The sequence below is a fragment of the Rhinatrema bivittatum genome, chromosome 2, assembly GCF_901001135.1.
Source record: "Rhinatrema bivittatum chromosome 2, aRhiBiv1.1, whole genome shotgun sequence".
Taxonomy (NCBI): Eukaryota; Metazoa; Chordata; class Amphibia; order Gymnophiona; family Rhinatrematidae; genus Rhinatrema; species Rhinatrema bivittatum.
In genome coordinates, this window is record NC_042616.1 from 232,320,712 (window position 1) to 232,344,766 (window position 24,055).

The 24,055-nt window shown below is 43.3% G+C and overlaps 1 protein-coding gene across 1 annotated transcript in view; it reads right to left on the reverse strand.

The window, feature by feature from the left end:
• The window catches only part of EFHB (EF-hand domain family member B), a 205,195-nt gene that overhangs the window by 117,137 nt on the left and 64,003 nt on the right, over positions 1 to 24,055 (reverse strand). Inside the window, exon 5 of the mRNA XM_029587068.1 lies at positions 13,932 to 14,042. Coding sequence (XP_029442928.1) covers positions 13,932 to 14,042 — 111 coding nt within the window. The remainder of the gene's footprint in view (positions 1 to 13,931; positions 14,043 to 24,055) is intronic.

Consider the following 24,055-nt stretch of genomic DNA (forward strand, 5'->3'; position numbering starts at 1 on the left):
CCCCCGATGACGTCAGACGCCTCCAGGGTACTTTAGCCCTGCAGCCGGACCTGAACGCCGCCTTGCAACGAGGTTCCCAGGTTTACCCTGTCTTCAGTTGCTGCGTTCCTGTTCCCGGTTGGTTCCTGTGTTCCTGATCTCGGACTGTCTTCCTGTGATTCTCGGCTTCTGACTCTGGACTGGATTACGACGACTCTTGGCTTCTGACCCAGCGTGGCTTACGGTGTTCCCTCTGGCTTTGGACCTCGGACTGGCTTACGACGACTCCCGGCTCTCGGACCCCGGTGTGGCTTACAGCGATCCCTTGGTTTCTGATCCCGGACTGGCAAACGACGATTCCCTGGCGCACGACTCTGGACCGGTGAGCGACTACCGAGGACTCCACAGGACTCCGCCCCCACGGGCTCTCCTAAGTCCCAGCGGCCGGGTCCCTACGGGCTCCTCCTGGGGGGACGCCGGCTTCCAGGGTGAATCGCCTAAGTCCCAGCGGCCGAACTCCTACGAGCTCCTCTCGGGGGAGGCTCGGCTTCCAGGGCGAAGATCCTCTCACCATCGCACCAGCTTCCCCGCTTCGTCCGTCCTTGCCACGGCCCTTGGTCGCATAGGGCTTTCCGGGGTTCCACTTCAGCCACTCAGAACTCGGTCCTTGCCACCTTCCGATCGGGACTTCCGCTGCTACCTCACGCAGCGACTCACCATCTGGTTCCGATCGGTCCAAGGGTCCACGAATCCAACATAGAATACTCTACAAATCTCTTGCAACCATACACAAATCGATCTACAAAATCTCACACCTCGATCTCAGGATCCCACTGCAGCTACATTCATCTTCCCGCCCATTGAGATCGGCACAAAAAGGCTCGCTAAAAGCCCCTTCAATCAAAATTTCCTCAAACAAAAGAGCCTTCTCCACAGCGGGCCCCAAACAATGGAACTCTCTCCCTTCAGACCTTAGGCTCGAACAATGCCCAATAAACTTCAAAAAAAGACTCAAAACCTGGCTTTTCACCCAAGCATACGCCTGATTCGACTTCACTAACACTATCCCATCTGGGTCAACACACCATGTGTCCCACTACATAATAATCCCAGAACAAATACAATCTCCTCCTGCCTAAGATTGACTACGTGTTACATGACCGATCCGAATCGATAATATGTTAGATTTCAGTAATTTAAAATGTTGTTTCTCATAATGTTCTATGCAATTTAATTTAATTTAATTAATTTTCTCCCAGTTCTTCATTGCCTTGTTCTATGTAAGACATTCGTGTTTTGTCATCCCAAAGTTATATGTAAACTGAGAAATCACAAAACACAGAAGCTCTACTAACATCACTATCCGACACCATCCTCCTCAACCTTGAAAGAAAACAATCGTACCTCCTCGCGCTTCTCGACTTATCCGCCGCATTCGACACGGTAAATCACGACATCCTCCTCGAGCGGCTATCAGATATAGGAATCCAAGGAGAAGCTCATAGTTGGTTTCAATCATTCCTAGAAAATAGATCCTACAAAGTCAAGATAAATAACGTAGAATCACCTCCGATCAAATCTATCAGAGGAGTACCTCAAGGTTCTTCACTCTCCCCTACCCTTTTTAACATTTACCTGCTTCCACTCTGCCACCTACTCTCCAGCCTCAAGCTAAAGCACTACATTTTCGCTGATGACATTCAGGTACTTCTCCCCATCACAGAATCACTGCAAAAAACCTGGGCTCATTGGAACAACTGCTTACTATCCATCAATTCCCTGCTATCCAGCCTCAACCTTATACTAAACACAAATAAAACAGAAATACTCATCATCTCGCCTGACGAAAACCACACAACCTCCAACGTCCTAAACTCAACACAATCCATAATACCACCCATCAACCACTCACCGTCAGTCAGAGACTTAGGGGTGCGCATCGACAATCTATTCAACCTTAAATCTTTCATTCACAACACAACCAAAGAATGTTACTTCAAACTACAAGTGCTAAAAAATCTGAAACCACTCCTTCACTTCAGTGACTTCCGTTTAGTAGTTCAGTCTATAATTCTATCCAAGTTAGACTACTGCAATTCTCTTCTGTTAGGTCTTCCATTATCAGCCATAAAACCCTTACAGATGGTACAAAACGCTGCGGCGAGGTTACTCACCAACACCAACAAAAGAGCCCACATCACTCCAATTCTGCTCTACCTCCACTGGCTTCCCATAAAAGCTAGAATCACCTTCAAGACATTATCAATGATCCACAAGGATATTATGGGCAGCGCCCACTTAAATCTTACCTCGCAACTCCGCATTCACACTTCTAAAAGACCTATCAGATATAATTATAAAGGTTCTTTATACGCTCCTCCGATTAAAACTTCGCTAGCCAAACGGGCACTCTCCACAGCCGGGCCCACCCTTTGGAACTCATTACCACCTGATCTTCGACTTGAAACCTGCCATCTAACCTTCAAGAAAAACCTAAAAACGTGGCTCTTCCGGCAAGCCTTTCCAGAATCACAGGAACACTTCGACACCGGCCAAAGAGCAAAATAGCTCAATTCAAAGCCCACTACCGACCTTTTACCCTCAGGACCTTAATCTGATCAGTACACCCACCAGCTATGAAAGATCCTCTCTTGAATCATTATACGACCTTATACCCTCAGGACCTTAATCGGGACAATCCATTCACCTGCTAGGAAAGATCCTCTCTTGTAGCATTAGCTCACTAGCTTATGCTTTTCCCTTAGTTATGTCTTTCAACATAGAACACTGTCATCTGTATACCCCACCGATACATCTCAACCTTACTTACCTATTACCTGCAGTTATCTTATCATCTCATTCATGTTATTTGACAAATTTTTACTGTCTATTTTATATATCTTTCACATTTATTTTAATATTTATTGATTTACGTTCTTTTGTTCAATAATATGTTGATTGTTTAATGTAACACCGCACGTTATCTGTTTAATACTCTGTCTATTGTTTAATGTAACACCTTACCGGCGACAGTTTTGTTCTATGGAAACCGACTTGATTTGATATGTATATCGAGAATGTCGGTATATAAAAACTCTAAATAAATAAATAAATAAATAAATAACCTCGGTATATAAAAAATGTTAAATAAATAAATAAATAATAAATAAATAAATAAATATTAACCAGGACTTAAGCGGTTAAGTTTCCCATTGAACACTCTAGTCAAAGTTAGCTATATCAGTTTACATGGCTAACTTGCCATGCTGCTCAATATTCATCTCCTAATTTCTTAACATGATTGCTTGATGCTAAAACTGAAACATAATATTCATTTCTGAGAACTGCTACATATTGGCTGAAGATTGTCAGGTTAATTTCTCGAAGGTCTGCCCATTTTGGTGGCAACTCAGATACATCAGATTCCTGAGGTATTCTCTGCAGCTACAAATGCTAAAGACCCTTGCAAAATACAGAATCCATAAGCAAAACATGATAGAGATTCTATCAACATGCTGGAGATTTGAAAGCAATGTTTATTATACCTAATGAGAGAAATTATCTATGAAATGCTGATATACCTATTATGATGATTTCTGTATTCGAACAGTATCTTTATCCAAAACACACTGCTAAGTTTTTAATGCATGCATTAAACAAAAGGACAATGGTTTTTCTTGTCCTAATTCATTTTTTTTAGATGTTCTTTCTGCAAGAAAATGCCTTATGTTCTGGTCATGTTTATCTAACTGTCTGTAACCACCTCAGTTTCAGTATTCCAGACAGTAATGGGTGGGGGGCGGGGGTTATGCTGCCAAAGCACAGCTAAGGCTGATCGGGACATGGAGCAGTTGCTTGGACCCAGGTGTCCACAAGATCAGAGGTAACAGATGCTAGAGGTCGTTGGAGCCTTCAGTCACATAGACAGAGGCTTCAGCAAACAGTCGCTACAGAGCACCAAAGTGGGGAAAAAGAACTGCTACTGCCAGAGCCCTTGTACCGATGGTCTGCCACACACATCATGGGGCCAATGCAGAAGTACCATTAGAAGATGCTGTGGTGGAGAAGAGCAGCTAACAGCAGCCATAGCCATGAATCCTTGGGTAGGCCACACAGAGGTAGCCAGCTCAGAATGTGCAACTGAGAATCAGGAGAGGAAAAGGACATTGCCAGCCTTTGCAGCAAGGTTACAGGATCAAAAGAATGTTGGTTTAATCTGTAGACTGCCAAGTGTATATCCTTTACAACTTGGTTCTTTAGGATAATTTCAGCAGGCCAGATTGTACATCCTATATTAGAATTTAGGTGCAGCACCAAAAATGAATCCCTACTCTTGCAGAAGATGCCACCAATACCATGCTGGAAATTGGTTCTGTAGTAGTTTACAGAGACAGAGTTCCTTAATAAGCCACTAACAAATCTTATACCAGCACCTAGTGTTCCTTGATGGTGTTAGGTTTTGTAGGTTTCGTGGACCCTTGGCCCGAGTTGGGGGTTGACACTACCTGAGGGGTTGGGCCCCACAGATCCCCACCGTCGGGAGGCGAGGTAGACTGGAACCAGAGGCAACAGCAGCACAGCTGTCGCCCAGAAGAGAGGAGGCATAAAAGAGCTGTATGCGTCACAACCACATGATCACAGGCACCTGCACTGTAGCAGTAGTGCGGGGTGCCCCGAGGAGCGGGGTCAGAGAGAATCAGTTCAATGGTATTGCAGTGCTAGGCAGGTCAGGAGAGAGGATATACCAGAGGAAGGATCTCCAATGTAGAAGCGCACAGGGCAGGCCTCGAGGAGCGGGGAATGCGGAGACAGGACCCCTGATGTAGTTAACGCTGAAGCTGCCCCGAGGAGTGGGGAAGCATGGAGACAGGATCTCTGGTGTAACAGTGCTGAGGCTACCTCGAGGAGCGGGGAAGCGTAGAGACAGGATCTCTGGCATAGTAGCACTGAGACAACCCCGAGGAGCAGGGTAGCGCGGAGACAGAGTCCCAGGAATGGAAGCGCAGAGCAGGCCCCCGAGGAGCGGGTACCCAGAGCCAGAGTCCTCAGTCAGAGAGCAGAGATCCAAGGCAGGAACCGCAGGTCCGGAGAAACAGGAAAATGCACCAGGGGAGCTCAGGGAACTCGGTGCCAAGTCGGTTAGCCTAGTCTAAAGGAGGTGCTTAAATATCTCAGGCTAGTGATGTCATCAGCCAGGGACGACCCTGGAGTTCCCACCATTGGGCATTTAAAGGTAAGACAGATGGCACGCGCGCGCGCCTAAGGAGGCCCGAAGTTGAAGGGTAGGTTGGCGGCGTCCCAGCCCCACATGGAGCACAGAGAGCCAGGCATGACATGACGTGAGCTGGGTCGGCCACAGCCGACGGTCATAACAGGTGGTCTCCAATCTAAATACTGGCTATGTCTAATCTTACTTTGTTTTTGATATTGATCAGGTTCAGAATTCAAACTGGTATTGTTACTTTATTGTCAATCAGTATCTAAAATATATAGAATAAAAAAAGGTAATTGCTACAATACTTGTTAACTTACTATAATATAGAAACAGCAGGAAAGCAGTTATGCCTGCAGATATCTGCAATGATTTTTTAATACCTCGCAAAAATATATTCTCTGTATTTCTTTATTGCTAATATAGCACAACAAATTTTTTCTTTATCATTAACACAGAAGTTACGAGCAGTCTGTTATGTGGATGATGGACACATTTAGTCTATTCATTTAAGAACAGGTATACCCAAACGCGTATAACCTATACGCTTATAAAAACAGCATCTGTTATGCCACACATTTATGCATTGACATACACATTAGAGAACACATAATTCTTGTAACACATCCAACGTCAATCCGTGCAAACATTTTTTATTGAGACCACATAATTCAAAAATCTCTATCTAGACCAGTGGTTCTCAACCCTGTCCTGGGGACCCCCCAGCCAGTCGGGTTTTCATGATATCCACAATGAATATGCATGAGAGAAAATTTGCATACACTGCCTCCATAACATGCAAATTTTCTCTCATGCATATTCATTGTGGATATCATGAAAACCCGACTGGCTGGGGGGTCCCCAGGACAGGGTTGAGAACCACTGATCTAGACAATAAATACTATCTAGCACATACACTCATTCACAATCCCACCATTCACTCATTCACAACCCTGCCATTCAACCACTAAAAGGTCACACAATGCATATACTTGAGCATTCACAAACATAATATGACATATTCAACATCTAGTGAAAAGTGTACATGGAGTTACAGCTCAAAATTTCAATGAGTTACAGCTCAAAATTTCAATGATCATCTCTAAAAAATGAACAATATTATATGCAGATATTATAGCTTGTCCAATCAAAAATCAAGAATTAACAAATTCCACAAATGAACAATGTTATATGCAGATATTATAGCTTGTCCAATCAAGAATCAATGACTGCTGAACATCCAATATGTCTCACCGCTTGGAAACTAACACATCCCATAGGCTCATTCAATTTCAAAATGTAGAATCGGCACCATCCAATGGACTCATCCGACAAGGAATCCTTGTTTCACCCGAAAAAAACGGGCTTCTTCAGGGATAAATTTTCACCAAAACTGTGCTCGCCAACAATTCTACTTAAATCAAACACACAATACAAGTAAATATCTGCTCAAACAATCACAAACCGTCTATACCCCATTCAAACCCTGAACCTTACCTTCCACAACGTCCATGCATTCACGCTAAAGAACCGTCAATTTCTCAGGTCTCGAAATTAATTTCACCTCATCAAAAACATTTAATCCCATTTAAAAAAATGCTTCATAGATTATACTTCAAACTATTACATCCAGTCGCAGAAACTGCAAGCAAAAAGATAATTACAGATTAACATAACCAGAGAAAATACACACGCTTACCTGAGCAAACGCCGAGCTGGGCACATACTCACGTCAAAAACCGGAAGTGACGAAAACATCCCACAGGTGATGACACAAAACACGGTCTACCCGCACTCTTATATACCAGGAAAATCATCTCATCAAACAAACATGAAGCCACTAATAAACTCAATATATACATCAAAGTCCATACTTAATAAAGAACCATGTAAAATTACCCTTAAGACCTCATCAAACGATCACACCCAAAAACAATCTAGACGCTAGGTCAACTAAAACCGTTCATTCAATCGAGCCACCACGTCCATGGGAGGGAATAATAATACATTAATATGTAAAATTTTGTTCAACACACCTCCATATTTGATATATGTATTAAGTTTATTTCTAAGACCACCTCATCTAAATTTACCCTAAAAGACTCAAACAACACACCCAATAACCCTCTAGTCACTTAATCAAATGAATGCTGTCCATTTTTCTGATCACAAAAAACTTCAATTCATCCACACCATGGTTTTTGTCCATCCAATGTTTAACTAAAGGAGCATTTTCCTTACACAATCTGATCCTACTTTTGTGTTCAATGATGCGCGTCCTTACAGATCTTATAGTTTGTCCAATTATATATTAATAAACACGGACACAAAATCACATACACTACTCCTACAGTATCACATGTAAACAAATCTGGAAGTACATAAGGACGTTTCAAGTTAGGATGTTGAAACCTCTGTAAAATCAATGCATGACAACAGATTGAACAAGAGCCACAAGTTTGCTGACCATAAATCAACCCCTCAACAACTTTTGTACCCCGTTGGTTCAAATTGTCCCATAAATTCTTATGCTTTTTAATCGCAAAAATCGGGCTTTCATCAAATATTTTTAAAGGGGATAAAACATTCCAATATTTTCTCACTAATTCTTTAATTTGTGATGACTTAGATGAATATGGAATGGAGCAAATCATTCTGGATGGGGCTTCATTCTGTGATTTAATCAATAGATTATCCTTGTTAGCAAAATGTGCATGCTTGTACGCTTTTTTAATAACTGATTTTATATAACCACGAGCTAGAAATTTATCACTCAAGACTTGCGCCTGTATTTTAAATTCATCAACAGATGAACAGAAGTGTAAAAATTGTCCGGTAGGAATGTTATTCTTCAACTGTCTAGAGTGGAAGCTCTGGAAATGCAACAATGTGTTTTTATCAGTGGGTTTCCTATACACTGTAGTGGCAATCTTATTATGAAACAAATAAACCTTCACATCTAAAAATGAAACTGAACTTGGATCCATGGTGACAGTAAATTTCAAATGAGAATCTCCCTCATTAATTTCTTGCCAAAATAATTTCAGATGTTCTGCGGTTCCTCTCCAAATCAAAAAAACATCGTCTATATATCTCCCCCACCAAACCACCCGATCAAACCATGTAGAAGCATACACTACCCAATTCTCAAAATAAGAGACATATAAACACGCAATAGTTGGAGCTATGGGGGAACCCATCGGTATGCCTGTAACTTGCAAAAAGAAGGGAGATTTATAAGAGAAACAACTGCATGTCAACACAATCTCTGCAATACTCATCAAGAATTGAAATTGCATATCAGAAAATTCCATCGATTCAAACTCTGTTCTAATAATATCTAATGCCGCAGATTGAGGCACATTGGTATAAAGAGCAGTAATATCGGCGGTGGCCAATAGAACATCTTCTTCAAATGCTGGTAACTGATCCACTTGATTTATAAAATCAATGGAATCCCTAATATATGATGGTATAAGTAACGCGTTTGGCTGCAAGATTCCCATAGGCTCATTCAATTTCAAAATATAGAATCGGTTCTTTAGCATGAATGCATGGACGTTGTGGAAGGTAAGGTTCAGGGTTTGAATGGGGTATAGACTGTTTGTGATTGTTTGAGCAGATATTTACTTTGTATTGTGTGTTTGATTTAAGTAGAATTGTTGGCGAGCAGAGTTTTGACAAAAATTTATCCCTGAAGAAGCCCGTTTTTTTCGGGTGAAACAAGGATTCCTTGTCGGATGAGTCCATTGGATGGTGCCGATTCTACATTTTGAAATTGAATGAGCCTATGGGATGTGTTAGTTTCCAAGCGGTGAGACATATTGGATGTTTAGCGGTCATTGATTCTTGATTGGACAAGCTATAATATCTGCATATAACATTGATCATTTGTGGAATTTGTTAATTCTTGATTTTTGATTGGACAAGCTATAATATCTGCATATAATATTGTTCATTTTTTAGAGATGATCATTGAAATTTTGAGTTGTAACTCATTGAAATTTTGAGCTGTAACTCCATGTACACTTTTCACTAGATGTTGAATATGTCATATTATGTTTGTGAATGCTCAAGTATATGCATTGTGTGACCTTTTAGTGGTTGAATGGCAGGGTTGTGAATGAGTGAATGGTGGGATTGTGAATGAGTGTATGTGCTAGATAGTATTTATTGTCTAGATAGAGATTTTTTAATTATGTGGTCTCAATAAAAAATGTATTACAAGAATTGTGTGTTCTCTAATGTGTATGTCATTGTATAGGTATAGGGAACCTATTGAATGATTTACCCTCTGTGAGTACTACACATTTATACATAGCACATGAGAATATATTAATAGATAAAAGTAAGGGACCCTAAGTTTCCTTATCTAGTTACTATATGTTGCCATCAGGGGGCATATATGATTAGAGAGAGAGGAGGACTAGATGCTACGAATACACCCCAATGGTTGGTAGGGATGTGCATTTGTTGAGCCATTCATTTCATAAGTATGTGCGTACCTCACAGATTTATAGTACATGTGTAAGAACAGATGGTAAACATACTTTATTAACAAGTTACGCGTATGCCAAGCATTCTTACACATGTACTATAAATCCATGAGGTGTGCATGTAACCACAAAACAAATTAAATGAATGGCCCAACGAGTGCACATGCCTAGTGGTTGTTACCTTGGGAGTTAAGAGTGATAAAAGCACAGGGTCAGAATGTTCTGGGGTTCTTTTAGGGGTCCCAGAGAGGTTCCTAGAGCAGCCCAAGAGGGGCTTCATGAAGAATTATGAGGATATTCCTAAAGAAGGAAGCAGAAGAGGCCCTTGTTCTTTTGGGATTTGTTCTTTTCAAGGGAGTTTGGAACAGTATGAGTTCCAGCGTGTGTCTGCAGCTATGGAAATCCTGCAACCAAGTAAAAGAGAGCAGCAGGACTTTCTCCAGTGATAGTGATTGAATCAAGAGAAGGAGGGGAGAATTTTAGGAAAGCAGAGTTGCTTACCTGTAACAGGTGTTTTCATAGGACAGCAGGATGTTAGTCCTCATATATGGGTGACATCATCAGGATGGAGCCCAATCACGGAACATTTTTGTCAAAGTTTCTAGAACTTTGACTAGCACCTACTGGGCATGCCCAGCATAGCACCAACCTTGCATCCAGCAGGGGTCCCCCTTCAGTCTCGTAATATAGCAAACGTATGTGCAAAAAAATAAAATAAGAAAACATAAACGAACCCAACTCCACGGGGTGGCGGGCGGGTTTCGTGAGGACTAACATCCTGTTGTCTTGTGAGAACACCTATTACAGGTAAGTAGCTCTGCTTTCTCACAGGACAAGCAGGATGGTAGTCCTCACATATGGGTGAGTACCGAGCTGATCTTGCCCGAGCGAAGCACCAAATGCACAACAGGGGTGGAATTTGGCTATGAGGGCACCCTGAACCCTAACGGGTCGGTGAAAGGATGTTGGTAAGTCAAACTGAAAATAAGTTGCGAGAACAGCCTGGCCAAAGATGGAATTTTGTCTGCCAGCCTTATCTAAGCAATAATGGGCTGCGAATCTATGGCGAGAACTCCAGGAAGCAGCCTTGCATATGTCAGGAAGCAGCACCGAACGGAGGTGCGCTATTGATGTCGCCATGGCCCTGATAGAGTGTGCTTTCACAAGGTCTTGGAGTGGAATGCCTGCTTGCTGGTAGCAAAAAGATATACAGTCCGTCAACCAGGAGGAGAGGATCTGCTTTCCCACAGGATTTCCAAGTTTGATGGTATCGAACTAAACAATTGAGTGGATTTCCTGTGGGCTGACATGCGGTCTAGATAGAAGGCTAGAGCATGCTTGCAGTCTAAGGAATGCAGAACCTGTTCCCCTGGATTGGAATGGGGCCTGGGAAAAAAGGTAGGTAGGATAATGGATTGATTAATGTGAAATTCCGATACTACCTTTGGTAAAAATTTAGGGTGGGTGCGGAATACTACCCTGTCATGAAGAATTTTAGTGTAAGGCGAGTAGATAATTAATGCCTGTAATTCACTAACTCTGCGAGCGGATTTGATCACGAGAAGAAAAACTACCTTCCAGGTGAGATAGCGGAAATCACAGGAGTGGAGAGGCTGAAACGGGGGTTTCATAAACTGGCCCAACACTACGTTAAGGTCCCAAGCAGGGGCCGGAGGGCACAGTGGAGGTTTTAAATGGAGCAAGCATCTCATGAAGCATGATACTAAGGTGTGATAGAGTATATAATAGAAAGCCTCAGACTGCCTTAACAGACCGGCTCCAGCTATCTGCCCGGTCCACCTTAAGACAGACAGGAAAGGGATCCTCGGGTGGGGGCATTTCCCTGAGGTAAGGGATACAAAGGTGAGGCCCTGAGAGAGTTAGATAGACCCCAGGGAGAAGAAGGAAGCTGTAATCCAATGCTGTGTGGCTGATTTCAACAACAGAGTGATGATCCAGCTGTGACTTTTGAAATCCAGGAGCTGACTGTACGGAGTAAGTTGCATCTGTCTTACGGTTGACAGGTGGAACTGAAACTGGGTGTTCCCAGTTTCTCTTTAGGAGGTCAATCAGGATTTCATGAATAGGTACAGACATTATCTCCTTAGTGGCATCAAGAAACTGGAGTACGTCCAGCATCTTGTGCTTAGAGTCTTCTTCTGTCTGAAGTTGAAATGGAATGGTTTCGGACATTTCCTTGATGAAATTAATAAAAGACAGATCTTCTGGTGGAGAACGTCATCTTTCATCTGAAGGAGAGGGCTCTGAAGGCATCAGTCCAAGGATCATAAGGCTGGTCACCAGCACCCATACAAACTCCAGAAGGGAGGAATGGTGTTAATCCCGAAGGACCAGGCCTAGGCATCGATGGCATTGGAAGTGGAACAGACGGCATCGATGGAGGAATCAATCGCAACAATGGAGGCACCAAAGGAATTGGTGACATCAATGGTAAGATCCCAGACAATGGAATGGGTATCGGTGTTTCCTCTTCATCCGATGATAATGGAATCGGAGTAGAAGGTACTGGATCCACCGATGCTCTCAGTTCCAGCAGTGGAAGGACACCAATCAACGCATCCAGTTTACCCAGTAGCCGTGCAAGCGCTACGGGAATCGGATCGGTGACCAGCTCGGGAACCAGCACCAGCGTCGATGGAAGTTGGAAGCCCTGAAGTGCTTTTCCGATGGCCTCTTGGATCATCCGATCCAATTCCTCGTGGAGACCTGGGAGAGTAACTCCGGCTCCGGAGTAGGAGGCAGCACTGGCATAGCCGGAGGGTCTACCGGTGAAGGTGGAATCACGGATCCCTGCACCACTGAAGGTGGGGAATGCCTTGGTGACCCGGTCACAGAAGAGGATGGGGCCTTTTCTGGATGGGGCTTCTTTATCGGTGGCTCTGTCGACATCGATGACGAGGGCTTGCCTGCATCGGCAGACTGAGCCTTACGATGATGGTGTCAATGTTTTTCACGATGATCTCCTCGGTCCTTTTCTTGAGGAGGCAAGGAAGTGATAGACACCCTTGGAATCGTCGACGCTGGTCGGGCAGCAGCAGTGTCCCAGTACTGACAAGAGGTCGATGGAACCGGCTCAGACAAGGTCAAAGCTATCGATGGAGCTGGGATTTTTGACTGAAAGAGAAACTCCATTTTCTCTAAACGAGCCTTGCGGACCTTCGGTGTCATTTGGGCACATTTGGTGCAAGTTTGGACATCATGGTCGGATCCCAAACATAAAACACAGACCCTATGCGGGTCAGTCAGGGACACTGTCCGAGAACAGTCGGGGCACCGACAAAAACCCGACGCCATGACTTCAACAAAAATTTTGCTGCGGTGCGGTCGATGGCCAGTAGGCCCCGTAGGAATAACTCAATGGGAATCGACCACAACTAAGGTAAAGCCTTACCTTTCGACTGCAAAGTATAGATATCGATAGGGGGACCCCTATGGAGTAAACATTTTTGAAAATTTTGAGAGAAGTTCCGTGAGGAAAATTTCTGTCAGGAATCTGAAGAGAACTCCTTAAGCTACTGCTGCGCGGAAAAAAGAATATTGAAGGGTGACCCCTGCTGGATGCAGGGTTGGTGCTATGCTGGGCTTGCCCAGTAGGTGCCAGTCAAAGTTCTAGAAACTTTGACAAAAGTGTTCCTTGATTGGGCTCCATCCTGATGATGTCACCCATATGTGAGGACTACCATCCTGCTTATCCTGTGAGAAAGAGAGAGTTCATCTGTTATTCAGGGTGTTTTACCTGTACATTGTCCAGTGGTTCCTCATCTCAGGACAGAAGAAAAGTCACATAGAAAGGAGTCAAGGAGAAATCAAGTACAAAGGAAAGTTTCAAGGGAAATAAGGACAGATTCCTGGCGTAGCCTGAAGGGTTGTCAAAAATCAAGGGAGAATCCCCGCATATCTGTACTTTATTTAAGTGATTGTTTAAATTTATGGATATCCACTAAAAGAAAATATGTTTTTGTCAACTGATCAATAAACTTTATTCATTTTGGAACAACGCAGTCTAGTGTGGAGTGGACATTATTTCAAGACTGTAGGAGTATATCTCTAGTCCTAAGAGCCCTGAAGTTCGTCTTTCCCCTTGCTGAAAAAATCTTAGGGAAACCTATGGATTGTATTTATGGTCCCGCAGCTCCCAGATGTGCGGTATTGGAATGAGGATTACATAAGCAATATTTGATGAACTTATATTTACATTCTTTCCTTGCTAGTTTTATACTCACCCACGTTGTAATCATTGTGTGACACAATATAAATTTCATGGCCTTTTTGTGATTCATCATATACTTCTTTACATGTTTTTGGTGGATTTACAAGTTCTCCTAAAGAGATATCTGAAAAGTAAGAATATACATTTTCAAAATATAACATGGGCTTGAATGGTATTCTGCAATATGCAAAGTTATACTGTAATGAAATATTGCAGGAAAGGAGATTAAAAAATGACTTGATTAACCCCTGTAGGTTTGAGTCTCCATCCCTTCTATAGAAAGGAAGGGTAACTTTCAAAAGCCATTTACTTGTGTAAATGGTTATGTACCTGGGTAAAAGGGCTATTTGAACATTTCCCACCCTATATACAGGTAAAAGTATTTGCTTTTCATGGAAGTATGTCCAGGGTGGGGCAGGCAGAGGGAGGCAACAACATAAGTTGTTTTTCAAAACTATGCACATTATTTTCGCCAGAAAAGTACTCACAGAAAAAGCAGATGGAAATCTCTATGTGTACTTGTTCTTGGGCAATTTTCAGAGTGAAAGAATGCTTATTCTTTCTATTTACAAATGGGTGCAAAACCCACAGGTAAAAGTATCTGTCGACTCTGCACCTGCCCAAACAGTTTTGAGGCCTCAAAGACACTGACTGTGATATTTTGAAACTTTCAAAATCTTATTCAGAAGGGTTCAATAAAAGATATTCTAAGCATGAAGGAGGCAGATCTCGCCTATACAGTGTCTTGTAAAAGTGTTCACACCCTTGTACATTTCTCACATGCTGTTGTCTAATAAATACATATCAAAATACATTAAAGTAGGAGTTTGTTTCACAGAGCTACAGAGTATACATTACAATTTCATAATGAAAGAACAATTATAGAAATACGCCACTAATTGTTTTGGTGATTAAATGTATTTGAGCATGCAAACATTTATTTATTTAGACATTTTATATACCATGTGTAGATCACAACGGTTTATAAGATGACATTCATAGTTATACATTCAACAGATAAACATAGACAAAACAAACGATTGGATATGGTGTTGGAGTTCATCCTCTCTAGGCTCTGCTTTCTCTTGCATTTTATTTATTTATTTAAAAATATTTATATTCCACCTATATCGAGTATTCATGCTACACGGATTACAAGAGTAATTCTTTTTACTCTTTCGGATAATAGGACTAGGAGGCACTCCATGAAGTTAGCATGTAGCACATTTAAAACAAACTGGAGAAAATTCTTTTTCATTCAATGCACAATTAAGCTCTGGAATTTGTTGCCAGAGGATGCAGTTAGAATAGATAGTGTAGCTGGATTTAAAAAAAAGTTTGAATAAGTTCCTGGAAGAGAAGTCATGGGATAGGTGGCGATGTCCTTTCGTGGATTGCAAACTGGCTAAAAGACAGAAAACAGAGAGTAGGATTAAATGGACAATTTTCTCAATGGAAGGGAGTGGACAGTAGAGTGCCTCAGGGATCTGTATTGGGACCCTTTTCAATATATTTATAAATGATCTGGAAAGAAATACGAGTGAGATAATCAAATTTGCAGATGACACAAAATTGTTCAGAGTAGTTAAATCACAAGCAGATTGTGATAAATTGCAGGAAGACCTTGTGAGACTGGAAAATTGGGCATCCAAATGGCAGATGAAATTTAATGTGGATAAGTGCAATGTGATGCATATAGGGAAAAATAACCCATGCTATAATTACACAATGTTGGGTTCCATATTAGGTGCTACAACCCAAGAAAGAGATCTAGGCGTCATAGTGGATAACACATTGAAATCATAGGTTCAGTGTGCTGCGGCAGTCAAAAAAGCAAACAGAATGTTGGGAATTATTAGAAAGGGAATGGTGAATAAAACGGAAAATGTCATAATGCCTCTGTATCGCTCCATGATGAGACCGCACCTTGAATACTGTGTACAATTCTGGTCGCCGCATCTCAAAAAAGATATAATTGCGATGGAGAAGGTACAGAGAAGGGCTACCAAAATGATAAGGGGAATGGAACAGCTCCCCTATGAGGAAAGACTAAAGAGGTTAGGACTTTTCAGCTTGGAGAAGAGACGGCTGCGGGGGGATATGATAGAGGTGTTTAAAATCATGAGAGGTCTAGAACGGATAGATGTGAATCGATTATTTACTCTTTCGGATGGTAGAAAGACTATGGGGCACTCCATGAAGTTAGCATGGGGCACATTTAAAACTAATCGGAGAAAGTTCTTTTTTACTCAATGCACAATTAAACTCTGGAATTTGTTGCCAGAGGATGTGGTTAGTGCAGTTAGTATAGCTGTGTTTAAATAAGGATTGGATAAGTTCTTGGAGGAGAAGTCCATTACCTGCTATTAAGTTCACTTAGAGAATAGCCACTGCCATTAGCAATGGTAACATGGAATAGACTTAGTTTTTGGGTATTTGCCAGGTTCTTATTGCCTGGATTGGCCACTGTTGGAAACAGGATGCTGGGCTTGATGGACCCTTGGTCTGACCCAGTATGGCATTTTCTTATGTTCTTATGTTCTTATGTAATGTTTAGATACTTGTAACCTGAATTAGCCACTGTTGGAAACAGGATGCTGGGCTTGATGGACCCTCGATCTGACCCAGTATGGCAATATCTTGTGTTCTTAATCTTTTAGATTAAAGGGAATTATTCTTGCCATCTTTTGGTCAATGGCCTGGTATGACATATCTTCAGGAAAAATGTACTCCAAGGACATTGAGGTGAAGAGTCTAATGGATTCCTTGCCACTGGAATAATACGAGAAAGAGACACAAGAAGAGAGAACTTTCCTGAGAATCCAACCAAAATTGTTATGGGTGAGCAGAAAATTAATCTTATAATAAATTAAATAAAATAAATCAATAGGAAGGTGCTTTGGTACTGATCTATCCTTGAATGAGAACAATTTATGAGACTGAGAAAGAAATTGTATTTAGATAATTTCATCTTTACATTCAAAGGTGGAACAGTGGATTGGTTGTCTAGTTTGGAAGCCATAGTGTCCAACATAGGAGACATCAGTTCCAATGGAGGAGGAGTCAGAAATTGTGGCATATAAGAAATATACATTTTCATGAAATCCAGCCATATCCTCTTTACAAATGAATATTGTTTTTTGTTGTAAAACTGCTGGTAAAGGGCCATCTGATTCCGGAATTATCATAGGCATAGCTAACTGAATTTTTTGCTTTGTCAACAAATTCTGTTCTAATTTATGATGTTTCTGTTTTACTGTGCCAAAAGTTTCTTCACAGCGCCAAGATAATTTTGGCATCAATAATGCTTCATACCTTTCTTAGTCAATGGTGCAGAAAGAATATATGCAACGAAGAGCAATTCCATTGATGGCATTGTTCTTTGCACTGACCTGTTTTCTGTATGCTTTGCACAAAGGATTTTTTGTGCTTTTCTGTGCTGATGGCTTGTGTCACAATTGCACCAGCTTCCTTTTGAACTTCTTTACCGGAGGGGAATGATGTCTGCACTGAAAGTGCTCTGACTCATGGTGCCTAACATGAGAAGCCTCTACCTTTTTTAATTTAGTCAAAAGTCTCTCAGCTTCTGAAGATTTTCTCTTCTTTCCTGAAGTTGATGTGTAGGGCAATTCCAAAAAATACTGAAGTGTTTTGCTCTTATATTTTCTGGCCTTGGAGACTTATGAGTGCAAGCAGTGCAACTGGCTACATCAAGAGAAGGACCTAGGCACATTACACAGCATTCATGGTAATCTGAGACATCTTACCGTTGCACAAGGAACATCTCTTGAAGCCCAGTATGGCAAAGATGACAGAGGCTAAATCAAAATCAATTTTGAATAAAAAATAATTTAAAAAATAGCTAAACCAACTTTTTTTCAGATTTGCGAAAAATTGAATTAAAAAATATATCTGGAAAAACTTCAAAAAAGTCTGTTCAAACAAGCAAAAAAAAAAAGACTGAGGAGAATTGCACAGTGGGCGACTGCACAAAAGGCTTATACATGCTCAAAAAAAACCTTCTTGCTTTCTGATCTCAGAGAGCTTTTCCATGTTGGTGCCATCAGATGAGATCAGCCACTTGTACAGGTGAATTTATCCTGCTTGTCCATGAAGAATGCTTGCATGTATCTACTGGTGGTATGCTTGCTCTGCAGTTCACTGGCCCTTCAGACTGGCTATTGCATGCATTATCAGGGGAAAAGAGAGAAAGTAGGAATTAACTGTGCCTTCACTCTGTAATTCATTACCACTGGAAATCCAACTGGAAAACATCTATCTAGACCAGAAGGATCATCTGCATATTTTATCCAGCAACCCCGGGAAAGGACTCCAGAGATCACAGCGAGCGAGCCAGGCTTCAAACTCCACAGTCCCAGCTTCCAGAGGCCCTGCACCCTTTGCAGCAGAAGAGGACTGGAAGCGCATGCCGCACCTCAAATTTCCTTATTATACTCTATCCATTTACCTTACTATACCTTATGTGTTTACTAGACTTTATCTGTTTTTATTTGGTTTTATATGTTTTGATTGTGTTTGGTAGGAGTAATCTGTTGCTGATTTTATACAAAAGGAATCTAATTCAAAACAAGAGTCAATAAGTTGGGTAACTAGGAAGATATAGGTAGATTAATTGTAGTGTGTTGGGGGTCATTGCCAGACATATATAAAATAAATCCATAGACTAAAAGTACTTATGTTAGCTTTATAGCCCTGCTCCCTAAGAAATTTTAAATCGATAACAAATCAACAAAATTATAATGCAGGAAGTAGTCCAGCAGCAAGTGGGAGGCTTTCCAGTCTATTGCACTGAGTGCTACATATAAGAAAATTGGTTCTTACCTGATAACTTTCATTACTGTAGTACCATGGATCAGTCCAGACCATGGGTTATGCCTCCCTTCCAGTAGGTGGAGACAGAGAAAAACTAAAAGCACCCTCACTTAACCTAGTGTGCCCCCTGCATCCCTTCAGTATATAGAGTAATCAAGCAGAATTAGACTAGCAATGAATCAAGCAAGAACTTTAAGAACGAACATATAAACATGTAACCGTAGCTTTCTTTCTTAGTATGCTGCAATAACATAACTGAATATGCGCACGTGGACTTTACAGATCCCCTGTTACCCACTCCTAGTCTTTGGGTGGGTGTCTGGACTGATCCGTGGTACTACAGGTACGAAAATTATCAGGTAAGAACCAATATTTTTTTCCCTGTACGTACCCAGATCAATCCAGACCATGGGATGTAACAAAGCTTCCCTAAACCGGGTGGGACCTCGCAAGTCCCACGAGCAGTACGCCACTGCCAAAATCTCCAGGCGCCTGAACATCCAAGCAGTAGTGGCGAGCAAATGTGTGGAGCATCTTTCCCAGTAGCCACTCTGCAAATTTCCTGAGGCAATACCATGGCTTCTTTCAACCATCGTGCAATCGTCATCTTAGGCGCCTTGTGACCTTTCCTGGGACCGCTCCACAGGACAAACAAATGATCTGAGGGTCTGAAAGAAATAGTGAATTCCAAGTAACGCAACAAGGAACGCTGAACATCTAGCTGACGAAGTTCTCGTGCATGTTGTACATCATTCGACAAATCAGGAAAAGCCGGAAGCTCAACCTATTGGCAAAAATGAAGAGAGGAGACCACTTTGGGCAAAAAGGATGGAACCGTACGAAGAGAAACTCCCGAGTCAGAGATCCTCAAAAAGGGTTCCCTACAGGAGAGAGCCTGCAACTCAGAAATTCGGTGAGCTGAGCAGATAACCACCAAAAACACCGTTTTCAAAGGTCCTTCAATGTTACCATTTTAAGGGGTTCAAACGGCGGATCACACAAGACGCGAAGAACCAAATTAAGACTCCACGATGGACGTGCCTAGGGCCGCCACCTGTATCCGGGAGTTAAAGGACAAACCCTTGGCCAAATCAGTTTGCAAAAAACTTAACATCTGAGCAATCATAGCGTGTCTGGGAAGATTCTCTCTCTCATGACACCACGTCTCAAAAACTCTCCATATTCTAATGTATGAGAGGGAGGTAGATGTTTTCCTGGCTTATAGCAATTTATTGATGACCTCCTTAGAATAGCCCTTCTTTTTCAATCTCCTCCTTTCAAAAGCCAAGCCACTAGACAGAAGTGAACTGCCTGGTCGAAATATATAGACCCTTGATGGAGAAGTTGTGGAAGATGCCCGAGTCGTCGAGGGCAGTCCAAGGCCAGATTGACGAGGTCCGCAAACCACAGACGTTGGGGCCACTCGGGAGCCACTAGGATTACCCTACCTGGGTGGACCTCTATCCTGCAAAGCACCTTGCCCACTAGAGGCCAAGGAGGAAACACATACAGGAGAATGGAGGTTGGCCAAGGAAGAACTAGCGCATTGACCCCCTCTGCGCCATGATCTCTCCTGCGACTGAAGAAGCGAGGAGCCTTGGCATTGTCCCAAGTTGCCATCAAGTCCATGTGGGGAGTCCCCAATCTTCGAGAAATGAGATCCATTGCTCCGTCCAAGAGTTCCCACTCTCTGGGATCTATGCGCCTCCGACTGAGGAAGTTCGCTTGTATGTTGTCCTTCCCAGCAATGTGGGAAGCTGCCAGAATCGCAAGATTTTGCTCTGCCCAAGCCATAAGTAGCTCCGTCTCGTCGGCTACAGCTTGACTTCTGGTGCCTCCTTGACAGTTGATATAGGCCACCGTCGTCACATGTAAGTTGGCGTAAGTGCGGAAGAAAGTGTTACAAGGCCAAGCGAACCGCTCTGGTCTCTAGGCGATTATCAACCATCCGGACTCCTCCGAGGACCAGCTGCCCTGTACTGAAAGATACCGGCAGACAGCTCCCCAGCCTGAGAGGCTGGCATCCGTAGTCACCACTGTCCAGTTCGGGACTTTCAGATCCACTCCTTGAGACAGGTTGTGCGGGCAAAGCCACCACCCAAGACTGGACTTGGCGTGATCGGTGAGTGGTAGAGGGAATTGGAAATTCTCCGACTTGGGATCCCACCGGGAAAGTAATGCTCGTTGTAATGATTTCATATGAGCAAATGCCCAAGGAACCACCTCCAGTGTGGATGCCATCGAACCTAGAACTTGAAGGTAGTCCCAGGCCTTGGGCAGTGGAAGAACCAACAAGCGACGAACTTGCCCCATCAGAAAACCTTTCCAACCGCAGTGTCGAACCTGTCTCCCAGGAATTCTAATGTCTGAGAGGGAACAAGGTTGCTCTTGGTCTGACTGATTACCCAGCCGAGCGATTCCAATTGAGTGGTCACCTTGCGGATCGCTTCCACACAGCAATCCCTTGACTTGGCCCTGATGAGTCAATCATCCAGGTAAGGATGAATGAGTAGGCCTCGTCTCCGGAGGGACGCCGCCACAACCACCATGACCTTGGTGAAGGTATATTGACCCAACTTATTCAAGGAGGGGAGGGGTAGAGCGACATTCGATCCCCAACCCCTCTGGATGTCAGGCAATTGCGTGTTGACCTCGTCGGCCAGGGACAGGCATACGACGAAGACAGCACCGGCTTGATTTAAACAGCCAGCATGCACTCACTGGCCCCTTCCCCTCCCTGACCGGCATGATTCCCAGTTACCTTCCCTAAGGCGAGGTCTACACCTCTGCATTTATTTATTTATTTATTTAGCATTTTTCTATACCGACTTTCCAATAACAGAATTACTGATCAATTCGGTTTACATTTTAAACAATAACAACAATGACAAGTAAATGTCTTACAATGAACAGGTCGAATTAACTTGGATTAAGATATATGGGGGTAATAACATAATTAACATGTACGGAGCCTAATATAGGCTAGAGGTTGGGTTTTGATAATAGACTGCATCATATCATTGACCAATTTAAGTTTCCTACCCTTATGATTATATGACATAGTTAGTCGAGTTATGCTAGTTAGAGTTATTGCTAATGCTGTACATTGATTCAACTGTCGCAGCTATTTAGATGGGTGAATGAGCCAGTGGGTTGACCTTGTCGGCCCAGGTGGCCCCCTTGCTTGGAGATCACGGCGGGGGGCCGGGCATCGGGGGCTGCCTTGCTAGGCAAAACAGCTAGCAGCCCGGGAGGGACCAGTCCGGTGCCAGAAGCGTATCTGGCTCATGCCGGGATGGATTAATTTTATTGTCAACAATAAAGCTGCGGCCTTCTTCAGCCACTATTCTGTGCTGTTCTGGTGTACCTTTCCCATATCTGTCTTCTCTGGATCCCTCCTGAGTATGCAAGGCTCAGACACTAACTCCAATCCAGCTAAACAGAATCCACTTCAGATTGCTGTTCCCACTACAGCTGCAGTTCTGTTTCCAGAGAAGTCATGTGTCTCTGCACATCCTATCTTATCTTCCCCAGCTGAGGAAATAGCAATTCCATCTGAAGTTGTAGTGGTCTCAGCTGTGCCTCAGCTCCAGGAGAAGTCCATTCCATCAACTTCACTCCAGGAGAGTGAAGTTCAATAGAAGCTCTAGTTCAATAGATCTTCTGAAGGATTCCATTCCAGCCAATACGCTCCAGGAGGAATCTGGCCCAGCTCCTCCAGTTAATCTGCTCCAGGAGGAACTCAGCCCTGCTGTTTCAGCAATCCAGCACCAAAGAGATGTGTTCCAGTGACCCAGCACCAAAATGATTCTATTCCAGTGTTATAGTTAGTGAGGTTTGGGTGGACCCTTGGACACTATGGCAGCTGATCACGCCCATGGGGGGAAGTCCCGTGAGGGGCCACAGGTCAGGCTCAGCTCTGGACACACAAACACAGATAGTTCTTTATTTAGACAGTTTGAGAAGCCACCAGAGGTGGCAGTAGTGAGTAAATGTTGTAGCCCGGCTGGGCTAGTATTCCCCAGGGCGCTGGAAAAGAAAATTAGGTTCTTACCTTTGATAATTTTCGTTCCTATAGTACCACAGATCAGCCCAGACTCCTGGGTTTGGCCCCCCCCTCTAGTAGATGGAGACAGAAGTTTACAAACAAAAACTCCGCCTATATCTAGGCTGGTGCCACCTAGAGTCAGGCAGTATTACTTAATGTCAGAGCAGGAAAACGCAAATCAAACTGGCTAACGAACCACCTAACCAGGACCAACAACACCGGTCCAACAGAATCATCATTACTGGTTCTCAACCCCCAACTGGGAAAACGAACCCGAGATACCGATAACAGACAGAAAATAGCATGATATAGAACAGACAGCAGCCCACGTACACCATGGCCTCTCCCGATAGCAGCACTCAACCGGGCGGGACTCTGGACTGATCCGTGGTACTACAGGAACGAAAATTATCAAAGGTAAGAACCTAATTTTCTTTTCCCTGTACGTACCCGGATCAGTCCAGACTCCTGGGATGTACCCAAGCGCACTTTACCTGGGATGGGATCCGGAGAGGCCCGCTCTAAGCACTTCTCCAAACTCTCCCGCACCGGGAGCCTTGACATCCAAACGGTAGAGCCGGGAAAAAGCATGCAAAGATTTCCACGTGGCCGCCCTGCAAATCTCTTCCATCGAGATATGCTGACATTCCGCCCAGGAAGTGGCCTGAGAGCGAGTAGAATGGGCACACAGCCCCAATGGCAGAGACCGACCCTGCAGCATATATGCCGAATTGATGGCCTCTCAACCACTGCGCAATGGTAGTCTTGGACGCCGCATTGCCCTTTCGAGGACAACTCCAGAGCACAAAAAGATGATCAGAAACCCGAAACGCATTAGTTACCTCCAGGTAACGTAACAGGACGCACCGCACATCCAATTTATGGAGGTCCTTAGCCAAGGGATCCGAATCATCGAGTTGCAAGAACGACGGTAACTCAACCATCTGGTTGACATGGAAAGAAGAAACCACCTTGGGCAAAAAGGAGGGAACCATACGCAAGGATACTCCTGACTCCGATATCCTCAAAAAGGGCTCCCTGCAAGATAAAGCTTGAAGCTCGGAAATTCGACGCGCCAAAACAATGGCCACTAATAACACCTCCTTCAGCGTCAAAGCCTTCAAGGTGGTTTTGCGAATAGGCTCAAACGGAGCGCCACACAAGGCCCGAAGGACAAGATTCAAATTCCAGGACGGGCAAGGCTGATGAATCGGAGGCCGCAGATGTTTTGCCCCTCACAGGAAACGTGCTACATC